Source organism: Varroa destructor, unplaced genomic scaffold (genome assembly GCF_002443255.2).
Source record: "Varroa destructor unplaced genomic scaffold, Vdes_3.0 BEIS01000006.1, whole genome shotgun sequence".
NCBI lineage: Eukaryota > Metazoa > Arthropoda > Arachnida > Mesostigmata > Varroidae > Varroa > Varroa destructor.
This window is the reverse complement of record NW_019211459.1, coordinates 2,495,751-2,517,666: the sequence shown is the minus strand read 5'-3', so window position 1 is coordinate 2,517,666 and position 21,916 is coordinate 2,495,751. Positions and strand designations below refer to the sequence as shown.

The 21,916-nt window shown below is 43.5% G+C and overlaps 1 protein-coding gene across 2 annotated transcripts in view; it reads right to left on the bottom strand.

The window, feature by feature from the left end:
• Window positions 1-224: 224 nt before the first annotated feature.
• The window catches only part of skd (mediator complex subunit skuld), a 35,499-nt gene continuing 13,807 nt past the window's right edge, over window positions 225-21,916 (bottom strand). For both annotated transcript variants that reach the window (XM_086992128.1, XM_086992129.1), the window contains exons 3-17: window positions 20,444-20,627; window positions 19,587-19,771; window positions 18,036-19,289; window positions 16,395-16,624; window positions 15,071-16,095; window positions 14,325-14,852; window positions 13,167-14,062; window positions 12,029-12,826; window positions 11,712-11,864; window positions 11,339-11,547; window positions 8,317-9,757; window positions 7,469-8,176; window positions 6,559-7,236; window positions 6,287-6,399; window positions 225-5,629 (exon numbers count right to left, since the gene is read on the bottom strand). In XM_086992128.1, the coding sequence (XP_086848254.1) occupies window positions 5,497-5,629; window positions 6,287-6,399; window positions 6,559-7,236; window positions 7,469-8,176; window positions 8,317-9,757; window positions 11,339-11,547; window positions 11,712-11,864; window positions 12,029-12,826; window positions 13,167-14,062; window positions 14,325-14,852; window positions 15,071-16,095; window positions 16,395-16,624; window positions 18,036-19,289; window positions 19,587-19,771; window positions 20,444-20,627 (8,535 nt within the window). In that variant the 3' untranslated portion in view covers window positions 225-5,496. The remainder of the gene's footprint in view (window positions 5,630-6,286; window positions 6,400-6,558; window positions 7,237-7,468; window positions 8,177-8,316; window positions 9,758-11,338; window positions 11,548-11,711; window positions 11,865-12,028; window positions 12,827-13,166; window positions 14,063-14,324; window positions 14,853-15,070; window positions 16,096-16,394; window positions 16,625-18,035; window positions 19,290-19,586; window positions 19,772-20,443; window positions 20,628-21,916) is intronic.

Genomic DNA, 21,916 nt, shown 5'->3' with positions numbered 1-21,916 from the left:
ACTGGCTAGAGAAAGCTAGACGTAATACTTCAAGAAACAAATGGTAGTTCCAAGAAATTCGTCACGGTAAATTCAGTCTCAAGTAAGAAGTTGTTTAAATTAGGCATAAGTGAATCAATCTCATGAACAACTTAGTTTGTAGCAAATAAATGACGCTCCTGTACCTGTTCGTTCCGGCTAAAAACGATCTTCGCGCTAAGTATCGATTAAGTAGGCGACGGGGGTTAGATATCAACAATAATTGTCATTATTTATTTTTACTATTATCGTGTTTACTCTTTTCCTTTCTGCCGCTTGTCATCATCCTTGTCCTGCTGGCTCTTTTTTTCATCATTATCAGCATCTCAGTTTCTTTAGTTATCGATTTATTACTTAGAATTTATATTTTATTATTCCTGACATAACTTTGCTACTAACACACACGTATTATTCTTATATATGTATGGATTCTGTATTTGTGTCGATTTTGTCTCTTTGTTTGTCGTTATCATAAGCATCTTCATGATAATGGTTCTGCCATGTTGCCTTTTAGTATTATTACTATGATTTAATACACGCTTTATATGCTCGTCTGCTCAAAGTCGAAGGGGAATATGAAGACTGTGGGGGAAGAGCAATAAGAAATCGTTACCCGATAGCTCTGGGTAGATGTCACTGTGTCATCATTTGTAGAAAAAAGAATCCCGTTTCTAGCAGACCGGCGGGCCATAGAGAAGACGTTCAATTGTTTATTTTCTTGCTTCATTGCTATTACAATATGTTATCGAATAAAAACCTATATAGATAGTCGCTACTATCACTATTAGTATCGAGCTAATGATAAAAATACTCGTAAGAATTATATCAATTGCAATCATGATAGGTGTCTCTGTTATTAAAGAGCTTTTTGCTGACGAAACGTAGGGGCGCAAATTGCTTACTATGAAATCTCTGTATTTTACCGCTCGTTCTGCTATCCCGAACATCACTAATATAATAGTACGTAACAAATAAACATGATCGTTATTTGCGAGCTACTGATGTCCGTTTGGGCTCGCATGGAAACGGCTGCAGTTTGTAAGCGCCGCCGTTTTCGTCTGCTTCGTGTGTCGGATCTTTGTTTTCTACTGCCGCTCATATATTGTTCATTATTATTATAATCATACTACTGCAATTTATCTTTGCCGTACTTAATCTTATTCAATACATACCGTCGTCAATAATAGTAGAACTACAATTGTCGTAATAAATACTTGCTGCGCTTACGTCACCTTTGTATCAGAAGTCATTTCTATTTCACATTTTTATTTTCGCATTACATTATGTGTGTGTGTGTGTGTGTGTGTGTAATTATTATTACATAATTGTTCCATTATCGCTTTTACTGTCGTCGTCGTCTAGATAGTTCATTGCTTGTTCAAGTATTTATATCATATTTTCATCCATAGTAATGGTTTCATTTGTCGTCGTCATCATCAACTATGCGCATCCCAAGTGTGTGTGTGTATATATATATATATATATATATATATAGCTGCTATTTCGCCCGAGATGACAGATGCTTCTCGTGTGTTTTCTCTCATCGTTACGATAGCGATCATAGACAGCCGTTTCCCGCCATTTCTATCATCTGCTTGATTATTACTGCCGTTTGTTTTTCGTCGATTTCTGTGTGCGATTGCTTTCACTAGAACGAGGAGTGTTAGCCTCTCTTTTTTTTTTTTCACGTTTTCCTCCACGTTTCTGTGCTATAACGTAGTTTCTTTCTTAGCGCCGTGAGATAGTCGCTTCGTTTATCAGTCGCTCTGTCCGAGGTGTCGGCGCTCGGTCACATGGTTGACGGTAGATCGCGCTGCCGACGACAGTTAGATCATCTATCAGCGTTGCTATCGTCAGTTTTCGTTTGTTACTTGATCAACACGTAAAATCGATGTAATTATGACCATTACTGTTGTTATTACATGTGTATTTTTCTCCTCATGTTACCATCGTATATATAATTTGCTCTACCTCGAGCAATTTTGTTATCGTATAGCAATCATCACCGTGATAATAATATCAATACAGATATATAGTAATAAAAAAACCTACAACTACAATTCTAGTAGTAGTACTCATATGAATATATATAGTCGCAAAAATCCTTGTAGCATCGTTTAGTACTAATCATTACAGCAAATTGTTATCGTCATCACACCGATTCATTGTGATCTTGCTAGCTGTTATTTCCCGTACAACATTGAAGATATTGTATGGAAGAATGAATACATTGTCGTGACCTTCTACCTAGAATCTAGATCCATTATATTATACATAGACGGTCAATCACCACCCACACACACACACACACACACTCGCATATGTAGTAATCACACACATTATCTGTATATGGTAATTCTTAGCGTACCGTCATTCTTGTCGTCAGTCATTGTACAATGTACATAATTCCGATAGGTGAATGAGTGCTTGAAGAGATGTGTCTGAAGGTTTGTATATATATATATATATAGATAGAGAAGAGTTGTATGTGTCGCTCATACTTCACTCCACGTATGTATTGATAATGAGCTTGTTAGTCTGTCGCTATTCGGCTGCTCGCCAGCCCACCACGACAGATAATCTCTGTAGGATAGGGCGGAAAAAGAAGGATCTCGTTTCTGAGCTATCACTAGCTTCTGCACCATCGGCTGCTTCAGACGCCTGTAGCTAAGCCTGACAAGCCTATAGTTTTCTTTTGGTTGTCAACTCTCTCTTTACGTCGGTATATGCTAGCGTCCCCAAATGATAAGATTCGAACGTATTTCACTAATTCAATCCTGTGTACTGTCTAAAATGATCGTAAAGCACTGCTTGACTGCATCTGCCACTGGAGTATAAGTCCACACATCATTACACCAAAATGGTCTGGGATTTCTTACGAAGACGGATTTATTCATCTCCTTTTCAGCAGCGTTGAGCAATGTCAGCTATCGGACACTGCAAATCTAGTCATACAGTAAAACATAAACACGTAACCATATGATGTTGTTCATTCTGCAGACGTCCGCTTTTACAGAACGTTACTGATGTAACGAAATGCATCAACAAACTTCCGAAGAATTTATTTTTCTATTTTACATGCACTTCTCTCACTTACTGGTTATAGTGTTATTGCGAATTTTGTATCATAACCACGCACCATTCCTGAATGCAAGCGAAGGTAACGGCGAAGTCTAGTTCACCTTAAAGCCGGAGGACAGGAGCGCTATTTTGTGTTATTTGAAGTACACTCAGAATCAGTGGACTAGGTCGTCAAAGAAACTGCAAATCTGATGGTGAAGAAGCATAAAGATATAGGCTAACCATCCGCCGCGGTTGTCTATAGACAAAGTACGCTGTCTTAAGCTTTCGTTTTAATGGTTGCCACAAAGAGTACAGGAACCTCTACTTGTTTTCAGCGTAATCTCTAATAGTGAAGATGTTTAGAATCAACCTATCGTTCTTCACGATCTATGAACGAAGTGATGTCTACGAGTGTATCATGTTTTGCGTTTGTCACTTTTAATTTAAAATCCCCGGACGAAATCAGTAGCGTTTACCATCTAACGTCGTGTAAAGTAATAAGCGCCCATCTTTCAAACGGTTTTTTCTAGCGTGCTTTTGGTAAGGATCATTCTTCTTACTTGTACACGATCTGGGCTCCGTCCACCCGCATGAAGGCTGAAATCCAAAATATGATTCTCGTATTTCTATCTGAACTGGCATGCACGTGCGCCATTTGACATGTCCATCTTCTATGAAGGCCTTCGAAAGAAGGTGCGTTCACGATTCTCAAGGCTTCAGATGATGGGGCTAATATAGCGAAAGGAACATTGCTATTGGGCTTACACTATAGGTTGCGGCTTGCAGCATTACGGAAGACGTATTTCATTGAATTTGGGGCCTTCAGAGTTCGTTCCATGGCTGTGTCACGTAATCGTATATCTAATAATTATTGTTTATTGGTGTTTCACTGAGTGTTTACTGTATTATTGTCGTTTTTTTAATCATGGTAGTGTTTGTAATGTACCGTCTAGCCTATACTTGTTCTATATATATATATATATATATATATATATATATATATATATAGTCTAATTTTTACTAAAGTCTCACTCTCTCTCGCTGGAGATTTGAAAATGGTATGTGATGTTGCTCTGTCGTCTGGCGATGGGGCCATGTTCAACGAAGTTTGGTGCGGCGGAAACATTTCGCAGGCAAACAATGTCGTGATGACAACGACGTAAATCTCTTATTTTATATAGAGTATCCTACCTATTCCAGCATCACTTAAGCCATCATTATAGTCATAATTAGATGTAAATATTTTTTTATACGTATGTATACCCATTTACACGTCGACACCTGTTGTAATCAATGTACACGTAGGTAAATACAACGACATGACGCCAATTTTAATAGGTATATTAGCATTATAATTGTTGCTGATGTTGATTTTTTTCTTCTTCTTTTACTACTACCAGTACTCTTACTGCTATTGTTTCTATCTATGCTCACCTACTTGCTTATCCGAGCGCCCTAGTCAGTGTAGACTCAATGGAGAAATCATGTACAGGCACCCGGGTTAGTAGAACCGCCTGCTGATATTTTTCGTGTTTTTCTTACATCCGTATGGAGTCTACCGTGTTTAGCTTCTATTAGTTAACATGAACTAGAAACTATTTGTTGTTGTTCTGTTTACATTCATTACATATTTGCGTATTCTATCTCTGTCTGTGATTCGGTCAATGTTTACCTATTGAATAGGTTTAGTTCAATTAAGGGATAAATATCTTATGTACAAAACAGTGTCTTCAGCTGGATAATGGTTGGTGCAAAAAATGCGACAAAGAATGCGCAACTTCTCTTTCCGCCCACTTTACCCGGCGTGATTTATTTGAGAAGTACTCGTTTTGGCTTTTTCTATTTGGGTGTGGGGCCAGCTAAAGCCTAGAAAATATCTAAAAGAAAGAAGAGTCTGTGTCGCGCGTGCGCCAAAAAACCATCAGACCAATTTACCCGAAAAACACCCTGCGTCTCCACCGGTTTTCTTATCAGCAGCTGTACACATATGTATGGAAATTGTATATACGTGAATCACGCAGTCGCAGCAGCAATATATACGTGTGTACCTGAATAGCGGAAATAAGGCTATTTTGTCTAATTGCGTTGGAGTGGTAAGCATGATATTGTGTGTCCCTGACACATCAAGCACTCTGGGTCGAGCCAACATCGTGTTCTCGCGTGCAGATACCAAAATCCGTTCACGCTTAAACTTGTTCCCACACAGAAGCTTGATCTCATAGATACAGATGATTAATGCAGCGAGCTATTGATACTCAACGAAGGTCGATGTCACTGTTGAAATACGTAGACGAAACGATTCTTTGATGTGAAGCAATTCCCCTTCGTCATCGGCATGTTGTCTGTTTTTCTGTACAGCTGCTATGCCATCTTATTGTCTGTAGCGCCTCTTCTTGAGGAATGTGATTCACTTTCTCATAAGAGGGCATGAAGGGCATGATACAACGTCAACAGGTTCTGAACATGTAGAGGCAGACAGGAGGCTCGATCATGAGTTGTCGGACTCAATCGAAGCCATGAGAGGGCATTATAGCCCTCCAGCACATACCTGTACAGAAAAACGTCATTTTCGTGTAAATATATATCTATGAAACGTTGGAAAAACGATTTCAGCGGAATGAACCCATTTTTTTTGCACCCATTTTGCTCATGTAGAACAGCTTAGGTACATATTTTTCTGATCAAGGAATCACCCGGACAACATAAACACGATAAAGATTGGCCGAAACGAGTGATTTCAATTTTAAGACGCTTCACTACAAAACCAGTTACACTGCTAAAGAGCCCCAACAACATTCTATATGAATGTATGCCCTTCTATACGAAAACATTACCTTTAGACAATTTTTGAAATGTTGGCGTCACGGTAAGTAATGTCTAAAAGTTATGGCAAAGGGTACCAAGCGGATGCAAAATAACATATATTTATGCAACAAAATATTTGGATCTACGGTATTTTTGACAGCAACGTGTATTCTACTAATTATTATTATCTAATTATATGGTAAAATATGAATTTCCGAATTTTTGGGCCTGTAAAAAGCCAAAACTTCCTTTGATCTACGTTATAAATAAAACCATGAAATGTTAGCATTATTAGGGTGCTCGAACTAAGAATGTGTATCATTTATGAAAACTGCGTTATTGTCCGTCGCTCAGATTGAGTTGACAACCCGATATTCATAATGGTTTTAACGGCGCTTACCGCAATACATCGGTAGTGAGATTAGAATCAAGCGGATGGCCATTACGCTGATTTCCGTGCAAGATGTCGTCCTGGTTCTGGTGCACTGTAGGTGAATGCAGGACTAAAGCACTCTATGAAATAACACAACAACAACAACACATATAGTGTGTTATCAGAAGGCTTCATATATAACCTAATTTAGATCAACCGGTTTAACATATGCAAACGTTTACAAATCTCTTCATCGTATTTTTGCAATTGAACCTATTAATATATAACATACAACATACTTTTAGGAAGACGGGGTTGACACCTTCAAGATGTGGACACGCTGCCCAAAACCATTTTGGCAAGGGTCCAGCCGGAGCGGTTGAAACAAGGTAACCTAGAGCGAGAGGCTGCTGCAATAATTGCATTGGTTCTTCACCGCCCAGTAAGAACTCTCCATATCCACCAGCTCCCAATCGATTTCCATTAACACCACCTGATGAAGGACCTCCAACCGACACCCCTCCACTACCTAGACCGCCCGACGGCAGCCCGTTGTGAAGGCCCATCCCCGATCCACCTCCGGAGCCCATCATGATGCTTGCCATCGGGTCATCGTTGGGACTTCTTGCGTTGCGCATACTACCTAGCCCCCCGATACCGCTGCCTTGGGCGCTGTCATCACCAATACCCCCGGTCATATTGTTTTCCGGCGAAGCATCGAGATTCCAGTTAACAATGTCGTCAAAGTTGTCTGGTCCATCCATGTCTTGTGTGATCGTATTGAACAGCTCGTCATCATTACCCAAGTCCATGTGGTCTTCCGCTAGATGATTGAAGGTGGCTTGGGAACTCTGGGTGGTTGCTGAAGTCGGGAATACGAGTATGTGTGTACACGTTGCATCACTTGGCGTGGACAACTCACATCGTTGAGCGTTGGTCGAAACGCGTTCGTCAGGTGAACACTGGTCAGCAAACACCTATACCATTATTAGACGGGAAATTATTATTTAATTATATATATTAAACGTTTAATCTGGTTATGATGATAGACGTAGCTAAGATTAAACATAAGCTCTAGTTAGATGCTTAATGGATATTCAAATGCTAGACGAAAATACAAACGTTTGATTTATTCTCTCATCGCTAGCTTCGCTATTTGCTGGAGAACACTATATTAGCTAATTACCCTATGATGATCAAGACATGTACCTGAAGGCAACTGTCTGCCTCTAACGACACCAAGCAGGCACTGAGGATACAGGGTACATCGAGAGGTGAAGATAATACCCCACACTGAGCACAAAGCTCACGCAGATGCCGTGAGTATCGTAGTAGACTCTTCCGAGATAGTAACGTTGCCCACTCCTTGAGTTCGCCATGACCGATGCGGCCAAGTCGCCCGATTACGAGACGCCATGGTCGAACCGCTCCTACGGATACCACATCCAGCACGAACTCCATGAGTTTGTTGAGACCAAGAAAACGGGCCGATGCCCGCTTACGTCGTGTCCGGTCGGGTACCGCGACATTGATAGACGCGTTGCGGAGTAATTCGCCGCGTTCTGTGCTCACACTGGCCAGTAGCCATCGTTGATCTTCTGACAAGCAATACGACACAAATAGAATAGACGATCGCTCCTGGTGGTCGCCGAACATTTCTCCCAACTCCGCCTGTTTATCTTTTGTCGGCGCGAGTATAAACGGTGGATTGAACGTTCGAATATCGTCTACGATGCTGCTGCTCGCGTTTAAAGTCGTGTCCGTGTCTGGACTTCCTGCAGGCCGGTGATTTGATGTTGGTCCATTCAAGGTAGTAGCGGTTTTACTCGATTCGGCTATAGCCTGTTGACTTTGCATTTTTCGCTTTATGAACTGGTCTTGCGAGGCTGCAGGGCCCATACCTGTTAAGCTTTTTACCTGCAGAACGCAGTGATCACGCAGAATTAATCATTGTTCTGTTGAGAAACAGATTCGCTTACTTAATACAACATGTGCATACACAGATAATTTATGTATACTCGTGTATATAATGGTAACTCTATCTGTATAGAACTAACCTGTCCGGGCGGGGTAACCGCTGGCAGCGTAGGTCCGCTCTGGTAGAAGAGCGACAGCGCGGTTTGAACAAGCAGGTCATGACGTTTTGCAGGGCTAGCGCACTGCTCCACGGCCAGCACCGCTTCAAGCGGGACAATTTGCAATTGCACATTGGCACGTACGTGTCCTGGTAGCTGGGACAGCGTACGCTCGAAGCATGCATGCAATGCAAGAAGCGCAAGACGGCGAGCCTCCTCGTCGCCAGCGGCGTGCAACGGTGTTGGGTCGACCACGTAGAGTACGATCGCCGGCGTGCTGTTCGGTTCCGCGCTGTCGTCGGCATTCAGCCCGCTTTGCAGGCTTGCCATGCTACTTGCAGGACTTGCGTAGCCGGTGCTTGTTCCCGTGCCATCGGATCCAGCCGCGGTACCTGCCGTACCGCTTTGTTGCGAACTGCTCGTGCCATCCTGGCCACTGCTACCGCCAGGGGCATTGTTGTGCTGTTGTTGCTGCTGCTGCTGCTGTTGTTGTTGCTGCTGTTGTTGTTGCTGTTGCTGCTGTTGCTGCTGCTGCTGCTGTTGTTGCTGCTGCTGCTGCTGCTGTTGCTGCTGCAGTTGGTCCTGCTGGCTGGTGACAGAATTGCTACTTGTTGTTGAGTTGCTGGCCGCCGCACTTGGTACGGCGCTACCACCTTCTTCCTTTACGTCGGCTTTGTTCCCGTCTGCTGCTGAACCTGAGAGCAAAGCCTTATCGACCGATGGAGTGGCAGGATTGTCAGGGGTAGTGGGGGCTCGCGGTGAAGCTGCTGGCAATTGCTGCGTTTTTGGTGCGTTTGCCTGCAGGGGCCCGTCGAGAAGGCTCTTATCAAGACGCTGTAAACCAGCAAGTTGCGGGGCTAGTTGAAGGCGACAGGTCTGCGAGTACAACGTCAAGCTAGCGGTTAAAAGGGCGTTCCGCTGGATGAGCCGCTCGCTTTTCGGTGGTTTTGGCGCAGTTGTTTGCTGAGCAGCCGCAGCGGCGGCGGCGGCGGCTACTGCTGCTGCCGCTGCTGCAGTTGCAGCTGCGTTCTTCTGCTGCTGCTGTTTTTCTTTGTTGCCGCGACCTTTAGACCCACCTTTAGTGGTTGTAGTAGTCATAGCGGGGATTACTGTGGGAGGATTATTGCCATTGGTATTCGCAGCAGATGCATTGCTTTGCTCGTTACCAGAGTGCTCCTCTTCGGATGCGTCGACAAGACCCAGCTGAACAAACAGGTCTCCTAGCCATTCATCGGGGGGCTGAGGTCGGTCATTGGTGCTTCCCGATCTCTGATCTGCACTTTGCTGAGATGAAGGTTGTGGTGTGCCTGCTGCTGGGCTCGGCTGACCACCACCTGGAGTAAAAACCGCTCCATTGTCTTCAGAAAAGGTTTTGGTTTTGTCGATGCTGGCAGACCGATTTCCGACTTTCAGTATTCCGTCCCTGGAAGGTATCAAACAAAATGATAATTCATCTATTGGAGACGTTTATTTCATGGTAGTTATTCGGTCCACGTAACCTGTTTTAATATTAAAATATTTCAACAGTTATGCCGTCACTTTGGAGACATCTCACCAACCTCCTAATATTTCGTTCGCGTTCCCGCGTAGCCCAAATGTATAAGCTACTGCTGTATTCGAAACCTACTTTTTACAAACATCCAACTGCAGCTTTAAAACCACGTTAAAAAAAAGATTACGGAAAAAATCATCCGTGTATTTCGGGAAAACTCTGCGGTTAGAGTTGCTCTATTTATTTTATTTAGCTAGTTCCGTAAGTGACCCTTCGTAAGTTCCAATATTGATTAGTTACTTGCGTAGAATGGTTTTCCTAGCAGAATTTTCTAGCAACTACTTGACTTATTGCAATAAATCCGTTCATGCATTGCACGCATCGCGCTGCTTAAAAAAATAATTAAGCTCAATCAGACAAATTTCCTTTCAGACAACATAAGATTAGATTTCATCCTTGAATAATATTTTCGTCCTAAAAGCTAAAATCTAGATATAAGACTATATATCTCAATTCACTTCATCGAGAGCTTTCAATTCATATTAAGAAACATCCCTTTCCGTGTAGAAAAATATTAATCCAAATAAAAAAGCTACCACTATCGGTTTTTGATTCTTTTCAAGCTAAAGTATCCACTCTAGTTAGAGAAAGTTGTATTGACTTGTTACTCAGATCGTGGAGATTTATCGATTGGTATAATAAACTTCAGTCCACAAAGTGGACCTTTGCACAGAAGGATATTTGTTTTCAAGGGAAATCATTCAACTAAAACGTTTCCAGTTGATGCTTGTCAGAAGTGCACTCAAAAATCACACAAGAGTAATTCGAAACAAATTTCCAGCTGACTGCCCCTTCAATGGGTTTTTCACCATTTTAAAGTCCAAATACCAATTTTAGCTAAAGCGAGATGTATTTTTTAGTGATGCTACAAAGCCCATGCATAGGGCGCCATGTTAAGTTTTTGCCTTTCAAGCGGCATTTTCAACTTGAACACTGAGATTCAGCAATATGAACGTCTATAGCATTTTACTTCAGCTCAACGGGATCTCTCGATCCAGAACGATCTACTTTGCTTAAATCTCTATATAAACGTTCGGTTAGCATTTTGTCAGTAAAAAACTTCAACGAACATTCCACCAACTTACAGCCTACCTTAGCTTTTTACAGCTTTCTCTCGTAGACGGATATAACAGAGTCGTGTAAAAAAACACCGCTCAAAAAAAGTAGAACTGCAGAAAAATAGACAATTCGCTTAAGTTAACATTACGTTCTAGAGGACGGGAGAACAAACTTGCTCGGACTGAAAATTTTAACTGGCCTCACCTTACGCGCGGTTTTCTTCCAGAAAAAGCGAAACTAGAAATGCGACTACTTTACTATGTCGGCCAATGGACAAACAGACGCCAAATTTCAGTGATATACAGATAGTAGAAAAGATAGACAATAAAGGTAAATGTCACCTACGTTAACACCAGATGAATACAACAATTGTATATATATGTGTCCACAAACCTGAATGTTTTGGCTAAGGCACAATGCCTTCCGAGATTGTTAGCTTCATATATTGCGCTCAGCTCTCTGAAAAACGTCTTGATTGGTGCCTGAAGTGCATCTGCGTCAGGACACACAACCACATATGCTACATCGCGTGGTGCTGCGTATGGCTCCAGCAATAACTTATCCCAATATTTGAGGGCAAACGGCGAGATCGATAGCCAGTCCTGTGAACAAACAGATCGTAATCAACAAGGAAACCCTGGTTTTCGTTAACTGCATTAACAAAAGAAGTGCTCAATGTAGTGTATTAGCACATAAAGCCAGTCTGGGTTATTCAAAAGCTATATTTAAATGGATAAATTTTGCTTATTAAAGACGAAAATCAAACCTTATCGTAGCCGATAAGAAGTGATGGTATAGGCTGTGGTTCGCACTGGTCTTCCGTACCACGACCGGCTAGACGATGAAATTGCCGCCAAGTCAGCGGACCCACCACTCGATACGTAACTTCCCACATATTTTGCGACGGACCTTTTTGTGACTAAAGAACAAAAATGAAAAGCCAACAGCAGTTGTTACTACACACTCAAAGGCTGACATCGTTAAGCATAGTCTACTCTTAGAATACGACGTTTAGTTGTATATTGAAATTGATAAAATTGAAAGCAGCAGTATACACCATTAAATTGGAAAAAGTGCACTCACTTTTCGTTGGTTATGAACGCCGTCCTGTAAGATCGGTTGCAAGCTTCGGAGCAATTTGACGACTGTTGCATGATTGGGCGGGGTAGCGACTTGTAGGAAAGCCCAACGGTGCAGGAGTCCCGCCCGGGTCGCTTCATCGAACGAATGTCGACCCGCCCATTGGCTAGTAGGTTGAATCAAGGCTCCCATGTTACCAACGAGTGCCGCTTCCAGTGCTAAGGCTGCTACCTGACAACCGTCGGCCATTAGTTGTGGGCTTTGTAACGCGCTGACTCCGTAAATGGCCGCGCTACTGTCACCACCGCTACTCGTAACAGCAAACGAATTGCTGCTACTGCTGCTATTATCACTGTTACATGTCGTTGAAACTGGCTGTTGTTGTCCCGTAGAGCCTGTCTGATGAAGCAGTCGCATTGCCAATGCGCTAAGTGGAGGCGACAGCTCTCGAGGATCGAGACCCTGAGGCTGGCTGCACTCTGGACTACATAGGCTAGAGGCGCATGTGCCGCTGAAAGCGGCCAGGAGATGGCATGGTGTTTCCGTCATACCAAGACACTGCCGCTGCACATACTCTACGAGCTGCTTTTCCGCTATTAACAGTTCGTTTTTTCCTGACAACCGTCCCTGACCGTTGTTTTGTTGTTGGCCGGCTTTTTGCTGATTTCCCACGCTGACTTGCTGTGATGCAGCTGCTAGGGCAAGTTTACTCTTGGCCGGTGCTGATTCATACGGAATACCCGTGATCTCTACTTCATCTTCGTAAAACAAGCCAGCTTGATAGCTCAAGTGACGATTTACCTATGACGCACGCATTATGTGTCAAAGTTTTATTACAAACGTTGATTCCGGCTCAATAAAGCCTTGCCTATGACGCGATGCTTTTTTTGTCAAACGGTGGCAAACAACCAAGGTTGTTTGCAAAATGCAAATATATTTTCCTTAAAGTATAATACCTGTACGTAGTGCATCCTTTACTTAACTATTTTGCCAATGGTAAACAAGGAATGATATCGAATAGATGTCGGGTGCAATTAGTGCTAAACTGCATACACAAAGAGTGTGATATATTTGGAACATATGGAGCAAAGGAGGAGTGTGAGAATAATAAACATTTGCAGACCGAATCTATTATACTCACCACCGCGCTAAACCCGCAGGTGCATTTGTATTGTGCGTCGTCAAAGCCGCTAAGAGCAGGACCAGAGAGCAGTTGACTTGGGAGGTATAATGGTACGTCTGCTCCTTTGATGTTCATGTTGCAAACGCAGATAGTACATGATGTGAAGTTGTGATCGCGGAAAATGTCTAGTTGTGAATCTGACAGGAACAGGGTTACTAGAAGACTCGACACTTCAGGAAAATTGGCAGCCTTATCAAGAGAAGAACCAGTCCCGCACGTCTCCCGTACAGACGGCGGCCCAGAAGACATCTGATAAGGGTCAACGGATGATGGCCTCGAGGCGCCGAAACCAGCCGACATTGGCCCAACGCTACCTGGCATCGGGCCCGCTGGTGACATCATAGCTTGACCAGGCGTAGCTCCAGCGCCGTAGCCTGGTGAACCTAATGGATAAGGTGGTGCAGGTCGACCTCCATCGCCGGGACCCCATTGTCGAGATCCGATTGGGCCTCCGACTGAGCTCTGACGGCCTTCTTGGCCTAAATGACGCCTTTGAGTGTGTCCCGGTCCATTAGCCCCAGTAGCGCCAGGACTGACCCCATTGACCTGAGTACCCGATGGAATCTTCTGAGCGGCGGCGTTAGCTCCACCGCGACTACCTGCCATTGTATTCAAACGTGTTTGCCAGGATGCTCGATAAACGCATTCTGATGGCAGATTAATTGGCGATTGAAGTGACGATGGAAGCGGTGCTACTGGCGCGTATAACGTCGACGAGACTAATTTGTTTAACAAAGCAGGCCGGTGCACGTACATGCTCCATTCGCTGCAGTCGCCTTCTGGTTCAACACCCTGCGCCGGAGGTTCTTCGTCAGCCAGGGTTGCGTGCGTTGGACCTAATGGAGTCCCTGGTCCTATAAATGGAAAAAATAGACCTATTGTTAGAGTTACCTTAGCCAGCACAGTAGAGGATAAACAATCAAGCGTCTATTAATAGAAAAAAAACCGCTCATTCTGTTACGAATGAACTCCAGTACTGTTCTTATAGTGTTTCAATACTACCTTCTTCGAATGACATTTTTACAAAGTCCGCCAACTGGACCCAGTTACCATTTCTAGCGACATATCGCAAGCAAAAGGAAGTAGTTTTTTTCATTTGAAATTATGATATGTTACCATTGCAAGGTGACGCGGCGGCGTTTGGTTCGAGGGATGGCGGAGTGGGGTACATTGTTGTCAATTCAAGTAATCCAGCTGTCTTACGATGAAGGTCATCACTGCAAGCGCCAAGATGTTGCGGGGGTGTCGACATGAGGCTTCCTGTCGCTTTGGTCCCGCCCGAACCCGGCGTTGGGAAAAGCAGACCGTTGTCAGGAGATCCCGCATCGCCAATGCCATCGGACGACGAGGACATGTTGTCCAAAAGTGGGTCCCCACCTCCACAGTCGAAAGGCGTGCCAGCACCAGTTCCTGGCGCTCCTGCTTGAGTTCTTTCCACTGAAGACGCCGACTGTAGGTGACCATGGCCTCCGCCACCAGGCGTCAGAGCGGCTCCGTGCTGCCGGGGCGTGGACGGGTTGTTTGAATGAGGCCCACTGCTGAGCGGCGTGAGAGCAGCCGAAGTCACTTCCGAGGGGCTTACACACAGAGCACCCAGTAGAGCGCCATCGTCTGCTAAAGTTTGCTCACCACCACTTTCGCTACCTGCTTAACAACACGATACTTATTTAATGTTGGCGACTGGCATAAATATATAGTGGCGGTGAAAGAGGTTTGTTCTAAAACAAAAACTTTAGGCTTTCATAGACGTGGTCTGTGATGTGTCGCCTCCCGACATTAGAATATAGTACTATTAAGTAGTGATAATATGAGTACCAAAAGACAAGGACGTCACTTCGGTGTCGCGATTGGTATCTACCTACCTAAATTCTCGTCGGTGCCGTTAACACTTTGTTGATGATGTAGTGCGGCTGGTCCAGCTGCTGCTGTTGATGTGTGGCTGCCGTGAAGTAATGTCACTGAATGACCATCGTTTGGGCTCTGCTGGAACCACGGGCCGGAACCGTTGTCATTGTTATTCTGATTCCACCGATCATCCCCTAACCGTAGCGGGAAAGTTCGTTTAGATGGTGGCGGAGCGTCCCACACGAGCGCTGTACTCACCGCTGAATAATCGTACAAAGCGCTTACATCGCCGCTTGGCGGCACAAGCATATCATCATCGTCGTGGGCCACCCATGGAAGAGTCGGCCGCTTCAGAAGGTTACCTCCACTAACGCCCTGTTTCTTGTTGTGCGATCCGAGGTGCCCAAAGTGTAGACCAGTGGCAGCTGAGGCACCTGGTGGACCTCCATAAGGTACTGGCTGGTCCTTTTGGTTGTCTACGGCTGGGTCTTTGCCACACTTAATGGTGGTAGAATCAGTAGGTACGGGTGTCGAACAGCAATCCATGTTAGCGACACTTGGAGGCGCCGACCCCATAATAATCTCCTGTTTAATCGTGACTTGAACACTCGATGGATTGCCGTCTTCGTTAAGAGGAGAGAGACCACCAAGTGTTGGGCGTGAACTATCTCCCGGTGTTGATACTGGCGAATGACCAGGAGGTAAACCGCCACCTGCACTACCAGGTGGCTCTAACTTAAGTGCTACTTGTAATCCCGGCTCGAGCTTTGGTTGAGGGAGCGGCGAGAGTAAACTCGTTAGGTTGCCTGTCTCCACTGAGGACACTGGCATTGAGGCTGCTGACCTTGAATCAGCTGGCGTTAACTGACCTACGACAACAGGCAACGGCGGTGCCATTTTATCTCCATTTTCTTCGGTGGTTTGTATTACATTTGGCTGTTGCGTGATCTGTCCTGAATTAGTCGATGATAGAGATGCAAGACCAAAGCGGGTGGCCAGAATCGAATCAAGAGCAGGAGGAATGTCATGCGACCCTCGACGTCTAAGATAAAACACAAGCAGACAAATTACATTAGATTCTTATCTGCCCCCCTTTTATCTTTTAGAAAGAAAATAGCATTTTAAATTGAATGGATGCTACTTGGCTTAAAGCTTTGTGATATCCGCACCTTTTAGTGGCTGTAAATGCCCATATTAGTAAAAAGAGTTTCATTCCAGAAAGCTAGCAATTTTTCAAGACCTAACGTAAAGCTGTTGTTTTATTATGGCATTATAGAGTATTGAAAGAAAGTAGACTGCAAAAAGGTTGAACTTAAACTTTTTTGTTTGCATAGAACTAACTTGTGAAAGAAGCCGGCGGAGCCCGGTTTCAGCTGAGGAAGACGTGGCGGCAAATCCTTCTTGCTACGATCCCGCTCATCCCGCCGACATCCGCTGGGACCTCCTGGTGCAAACCGGAAACAAGCGCATGTTGGAGCTTGTGATCCGCAACAAGTTAGTTCACGCAACTGCCAACAAGCGGCTCCCGTCTCACAATCTCCCCCATTCCTTTCCAATTGGTCACTCGTCGCCTATACCGAAAAAAAAAAAAAAGACAAAAAGAATTCATCTGTCATCAAAAAATTATTCTAATGAAGTTTTTTTTTCTCTCCCATCGAATAATTAGAACTATAATAAATCAAATAGAAACGTAAATTATTGTCGCTTGTTGATAATGCTACGTTCCCTTTTTACCTCTCCAGCGGTACATACAGTATGTTTACTTGTATCTAGCATACAAAAGTACCATCTTTCAACTGTAAAACATTGTACATTCAGCGAATTGAATTCTATTTTGAGTTCAGGCTCTAAGTTCCAGCTGAAAAATGCATCTTTAAGATTCTATTTCGTCTTTTGCGAACGTCAGAAGCTGCTGAAGCGGCCTAGGATATTTGTGCCCTACACAGCTAGGATTACTGTAAGTGATAGGACTGCTTACAGGGGTTTGCTAAATTCCAAAGTGGAGTCTTATGCCTGGAGTGTATACCTTGCCCCGACCGATTATCCGAGGTCGGCATCAACTGCAGATGGACCAAACTATCTTTTGATTGCCCCAGAGGGTAAGCTACGAACACCGCACTATCGTTTTCTTTAACAAAATTTTATTAGAAACTAGAAATCTGGGTGAGGTACACAAGGAAATATAGCTTTTTATTGGCTTTCAACGCCTTGCCTGGACAATGTACAGCTACAGTAACTAGATATGTTACGGGTTAAGAGAAATCTTTGCTTTGATAACAGAGAGGGAAAGAAATAAGTAGCTCCGGGAGATACTTCTAAGCTTAGAATTGAGTTAGATCTCTATTCCAAGTAGACTATGGTTCGAGTTTGGTGAAACTTGAAGTACTATGCGTGGACAAATGCTTTTAGAGGACAAGACGCTAATAAGGATTCGTATATAGCTTAGCTACGTCGAGTGAATAAGGCCGTCGAATGAAAAAGATGCGAAAAACGAAGCAAAATCGACGATGGCAGCTCACACGTATCAAAGATTATGAAGGTCATGCTGCAGGAAATTCAGTAGAAGCTGCTTTTGCACCCACTATATCCTCAAAATGTTGCTCCGATGGGTAATAAAATTTTCCGGTCACTGACAAGTAAAATTCAGAATTGTGCATTTGATAGTAAAGAGGATTTCAAAACCCGACTGGACCAGTCCTTCAAATATAGACCTGCAAGTTTCTGGTGAGATGGAATAAATATATTGGTTAAGAGATGAGAGAAGATCGTGGAGAGCGAAGGTGAATATATAACGCATTCACTTGCTGCTAGGATCCGACTGATATGCTGGTTTCTTTTTTATTAGGTGAAATAACTTAGGTTCTAACCATATAATACACATATGTGACAAATGTTCCGCAGAGAAATTTTCGAGAATTTGGCTGCTAACAGCTGCTCTTACTGGTATAAAAGACAGTTAGGCGTTATGTATTTGCTGTGTACCTGTCGGGATTGCTGTGCAGTTGGTAGGAGTCCGGTCGTTGAGGTCGCATCGGCCCATGCCTTGTTCCGGATATGTCTTGACGTAATGCGACCTATCCGTGATACTCGAGAAGCGCTGCCGGACGTCGCTCTTCCCAGACCGCCTGCCAATGGCCCCAACTGTTGATTATCTTCAGGCGCTAGATTCTTTAAGACCACTCTTTGCTGGTTAGCTTCACCGGGAACTGAACGTGCCTGATCCTTACCATCCTTCGATGCCAGAGCTGCGCTGAGTATACTTCTAGGCGGAGAGGTGCTACCTTTTGTTGAGGACCCTTTATGAAACGATGTTGTCGACACACTACCTGGGTTTCCTAGAGAAAAAGCCGTTCCTCCGGCGGCAACATTTACCTGTCCATGGGCTACTTCGTCCGTTTCCGAAACGAATACGTATGCTGACGGGTATTTCATGCGTACACTTCCAACTTGCACATTGACTACGGAAGGAAGCTGGCCAGCGCCGCCGCTTCCGCAAATTGTCGGGGCGTCATGCCCATTGCCGGAGGTGCTACCATGCTGCGTGTCTACCATATTTGGTGGACAGTTCTCGTTACTACCAGCCGTATTCGTCGTCCCGCTATTCGTCGAACCACCATCTCGAGGTGGTAATGGATAGAAATGGCTCCACTCATTTAGGATAGTAGCGGCTTGATCGGCGTCTTTGCCGACGGCAGCCCCTACCAATGTGGCCTGTAACCCGAAAGGACTCAGCAAGACACGCGTATTGCCGACTCCGCTGTTTGCAATGCCAGAGTTTCCACCAGAACCTGTAGCCATGGTGCCACTTCCTGCAGCAGCCGCACCATCACCATTTCCTGCTCCGGCCGATGTACCTGCCGTTCCAGTTCCCGTAGATCCCGCGCCCGCGTTGGTGGCACCACTTCCTGCCGTTTGCTGCGTTACGGCTAGATGCGCCCGCGAAAGCCGCTGAATAGCGGGGTGCTGGCGAACATCGACGCCGACACAAACGGTCGAGTCGCCGTGCACGAAAAAGTTGAACGCAAATGTTATTTGAAGCGGGTTGGTGCGCACGTGATTTGTTGATTGGCAGCGAGTGTTTTGGCTGCCGCCACTCGAGGAAAATCCTCCGCTTTGACCATGCTGACGTGTCTGGCTAGTATGGTTGGTAGGCCATTCAGTTGGCTGGAGGAACCACCGACCCAAACGAACGAACCCCCTTTGTAGCAGGCACCGTTGGACCAAATTGTGTAAGGCCTGGAAGAGCGGCAACAACAAATGTGATTAAGTAGGGTTCTTTTTATCATTACTGTAATAATTTAATCGAGATTAACGCTAAAAAAGATAAGCTTTCTTTTGTAATTGTCTCATTTAATACGTGAGACTAGAATAGATAATTTTAAAAAATGAGGATGACGTCGATGAGTATGGGACAGAATGGGATAAGCGATACATATCCAATATTACTACGTGGCATTAGCCCACCTATATGATTATACGTATCTATCTGTTTGTGTTTGTGTGTGTGAAAGTGTGCAGATATTATCGCCGTACCTTAAATAACAGGTTGCGTGTTTCATATGCAAGGCCGTTCTCCCACGAACCCTGTTCCAGGTCGATGAGCTGATGCGACAGCAGACCCCCGCTTGACGTGTCTGGCTCATCTCCACACCAGAACAACCAAAGCTCCTTTGCTAAAGCGTCCTGGGGACCCGGAGGTAGCGGATCCACCATTAAACCTAGAGTCAACATAAGTATTTCTTGTTTACCGCCATAGTTTATAGTTCTGTAATTATCAAGTATTTCTATCCATTAACATATATATATATATATATATATATATATATATGAATCAAAAAACGAAAAATTCGCAAGAAATTACAATACAGATCAGTTTAGTATTAGCACCATGCGGCTTAAGAATTTGAAAAAGCGGAAGGGTCAAATTGTTCTACTAGGTTAGTCGTTTATGCAGCGATATTGCTTAAAAAATACATGTTTTATGGACTAATTCTTTAATAACACATCTCTTTGATGTGGCGTAGTTGATTAAAATCTTACGTCGTACGTCTTGAAGACCATAAGGGCAAAAATAGAGTAGCAACCAAGTAAAATCTATATCTTGTCTATCTTCAGTAAATTTCCTTTCACTGCTCGCGCAAGTCCCTTTGGCTATCGTAATTAACTATTTTAGCATTTACGCGTAAACAATATTGATTCAACAAAAGGGCAACGTACACTGTGATTAATAGAAACGAGCCTTTTGTTAAAAACCCACAATCAACGTTAACACAAAGAAGGCAGTACATTTCATATTATATACCAATAAAGGAAAAAAGTTGTGTTTATACTAGATGACCAACCATCATATTAACATTATTTACCGACACTTATCCGTAATTATCTCTGACCTGCATGATCGGTACGCGGTACTCTCCGCCAAGCGCAGAGTAGGCCAGCTTGAAGGCAGCGCGCGAATGAGCCAAGAACGGGGTCTTCTAGGGGACTTTGAGGACTGCCGACAGATGCCAACGAAGAACTGGAGTGTTCTTTTGGAAAACTTAATCGACGCCATTTTATTCCGTTGAGATCCGCCTAAAACCAAACAAAAAACTGAGCATTAGGTTTAATATAGTCAAAGTAGCAGAAGCATTGTGTCTGTATGAACTGGGAAAACAAATTTTGATCAGTATCACCATAATAATTGACAAAATACATGTGAATCAACTTATCAAAAGATCGAGAATATCCAGTCAAATGGCGAAGCAAAATTGTTTCAGCCGTCACATTCTATTCTTTTTTTTGAATAATTCAGTAAGCGCTAGAATCCGTTAAGGATAACAAATCTATACGATAAAACTGAACCTCATGATCTAATTCGCGTGCACACATAATTAGTCAAGTCGTAGTCTTCAAGATTATATTTCAAATAAAGGGCATACCCAGCCACAATAATATTGTTTCTGAATTATCTGAGCTATTACGAATGTTGCTACACACGTAGCGGCATGTTCGCTCAGGAACTAGCCTAATGGAAATTACAGGCAGGCTCCGCCATGAAAATGTGGGCAGGTTAAAACTGATTCTTCAAGTAAAGTGCAAAAAAACATCCCAATTGATTAACGTTAATGTACGTCAATAAGGAAATATAATACTCTGCGTCATAAAGACAACCGTCCATAGTGACTTAACCTTCGCAAAGAAGGTTTGTGCTAACAGTACAGTGACTAGCTTCCTTAATTATTTTGACTAAATTATTATTTCCCTATAAGGTATAATATATGACTATATTATAAGGTCAATGAGTAAATGGGCAGGCTAACTCTACCTTTAGGAACCTATGTGAGTTACTGATTAGCTAAAACTGATTACCACACACATTTATGCTAACTTGTCATGAATATTCAACTTTGCTTTATTAGAAATATACTAGCTAACAATTGACCTAAGGGTGAAATCGCAAATTAATCATATCTTGATAAATCATCACCGTAAGACCGTTTCCAACCTGTGATTATATACATTGCAACATACAACCCATAGAAAACGAACTGTAGGTAGGCCACTCCATACGGATTCCCAGTTTCACATGAGGAAAATTTATTTTCAGATAATATTCTTATTGTTGTATAAATAGAGTTCGCTGAATATATGACGATGGTATTTTGTTTTACTATAACTTGACGCATAAATATCCAGGCACTACAGGCTGTTTTAGGTTTACCAAGGAAAGCGGATAGCAGAAGTCCGGAAAGGAGCGGAAAGTCTTCAACAAGCCACAAGGATATAGGAAATTGTTGAGGAAATGCCACGTGCAAGCAGTACTCTTGACAGTCCACTAAGTTTCTACGGTACTGTGTTGCTGAAGCTAGTTAACTAAAAAA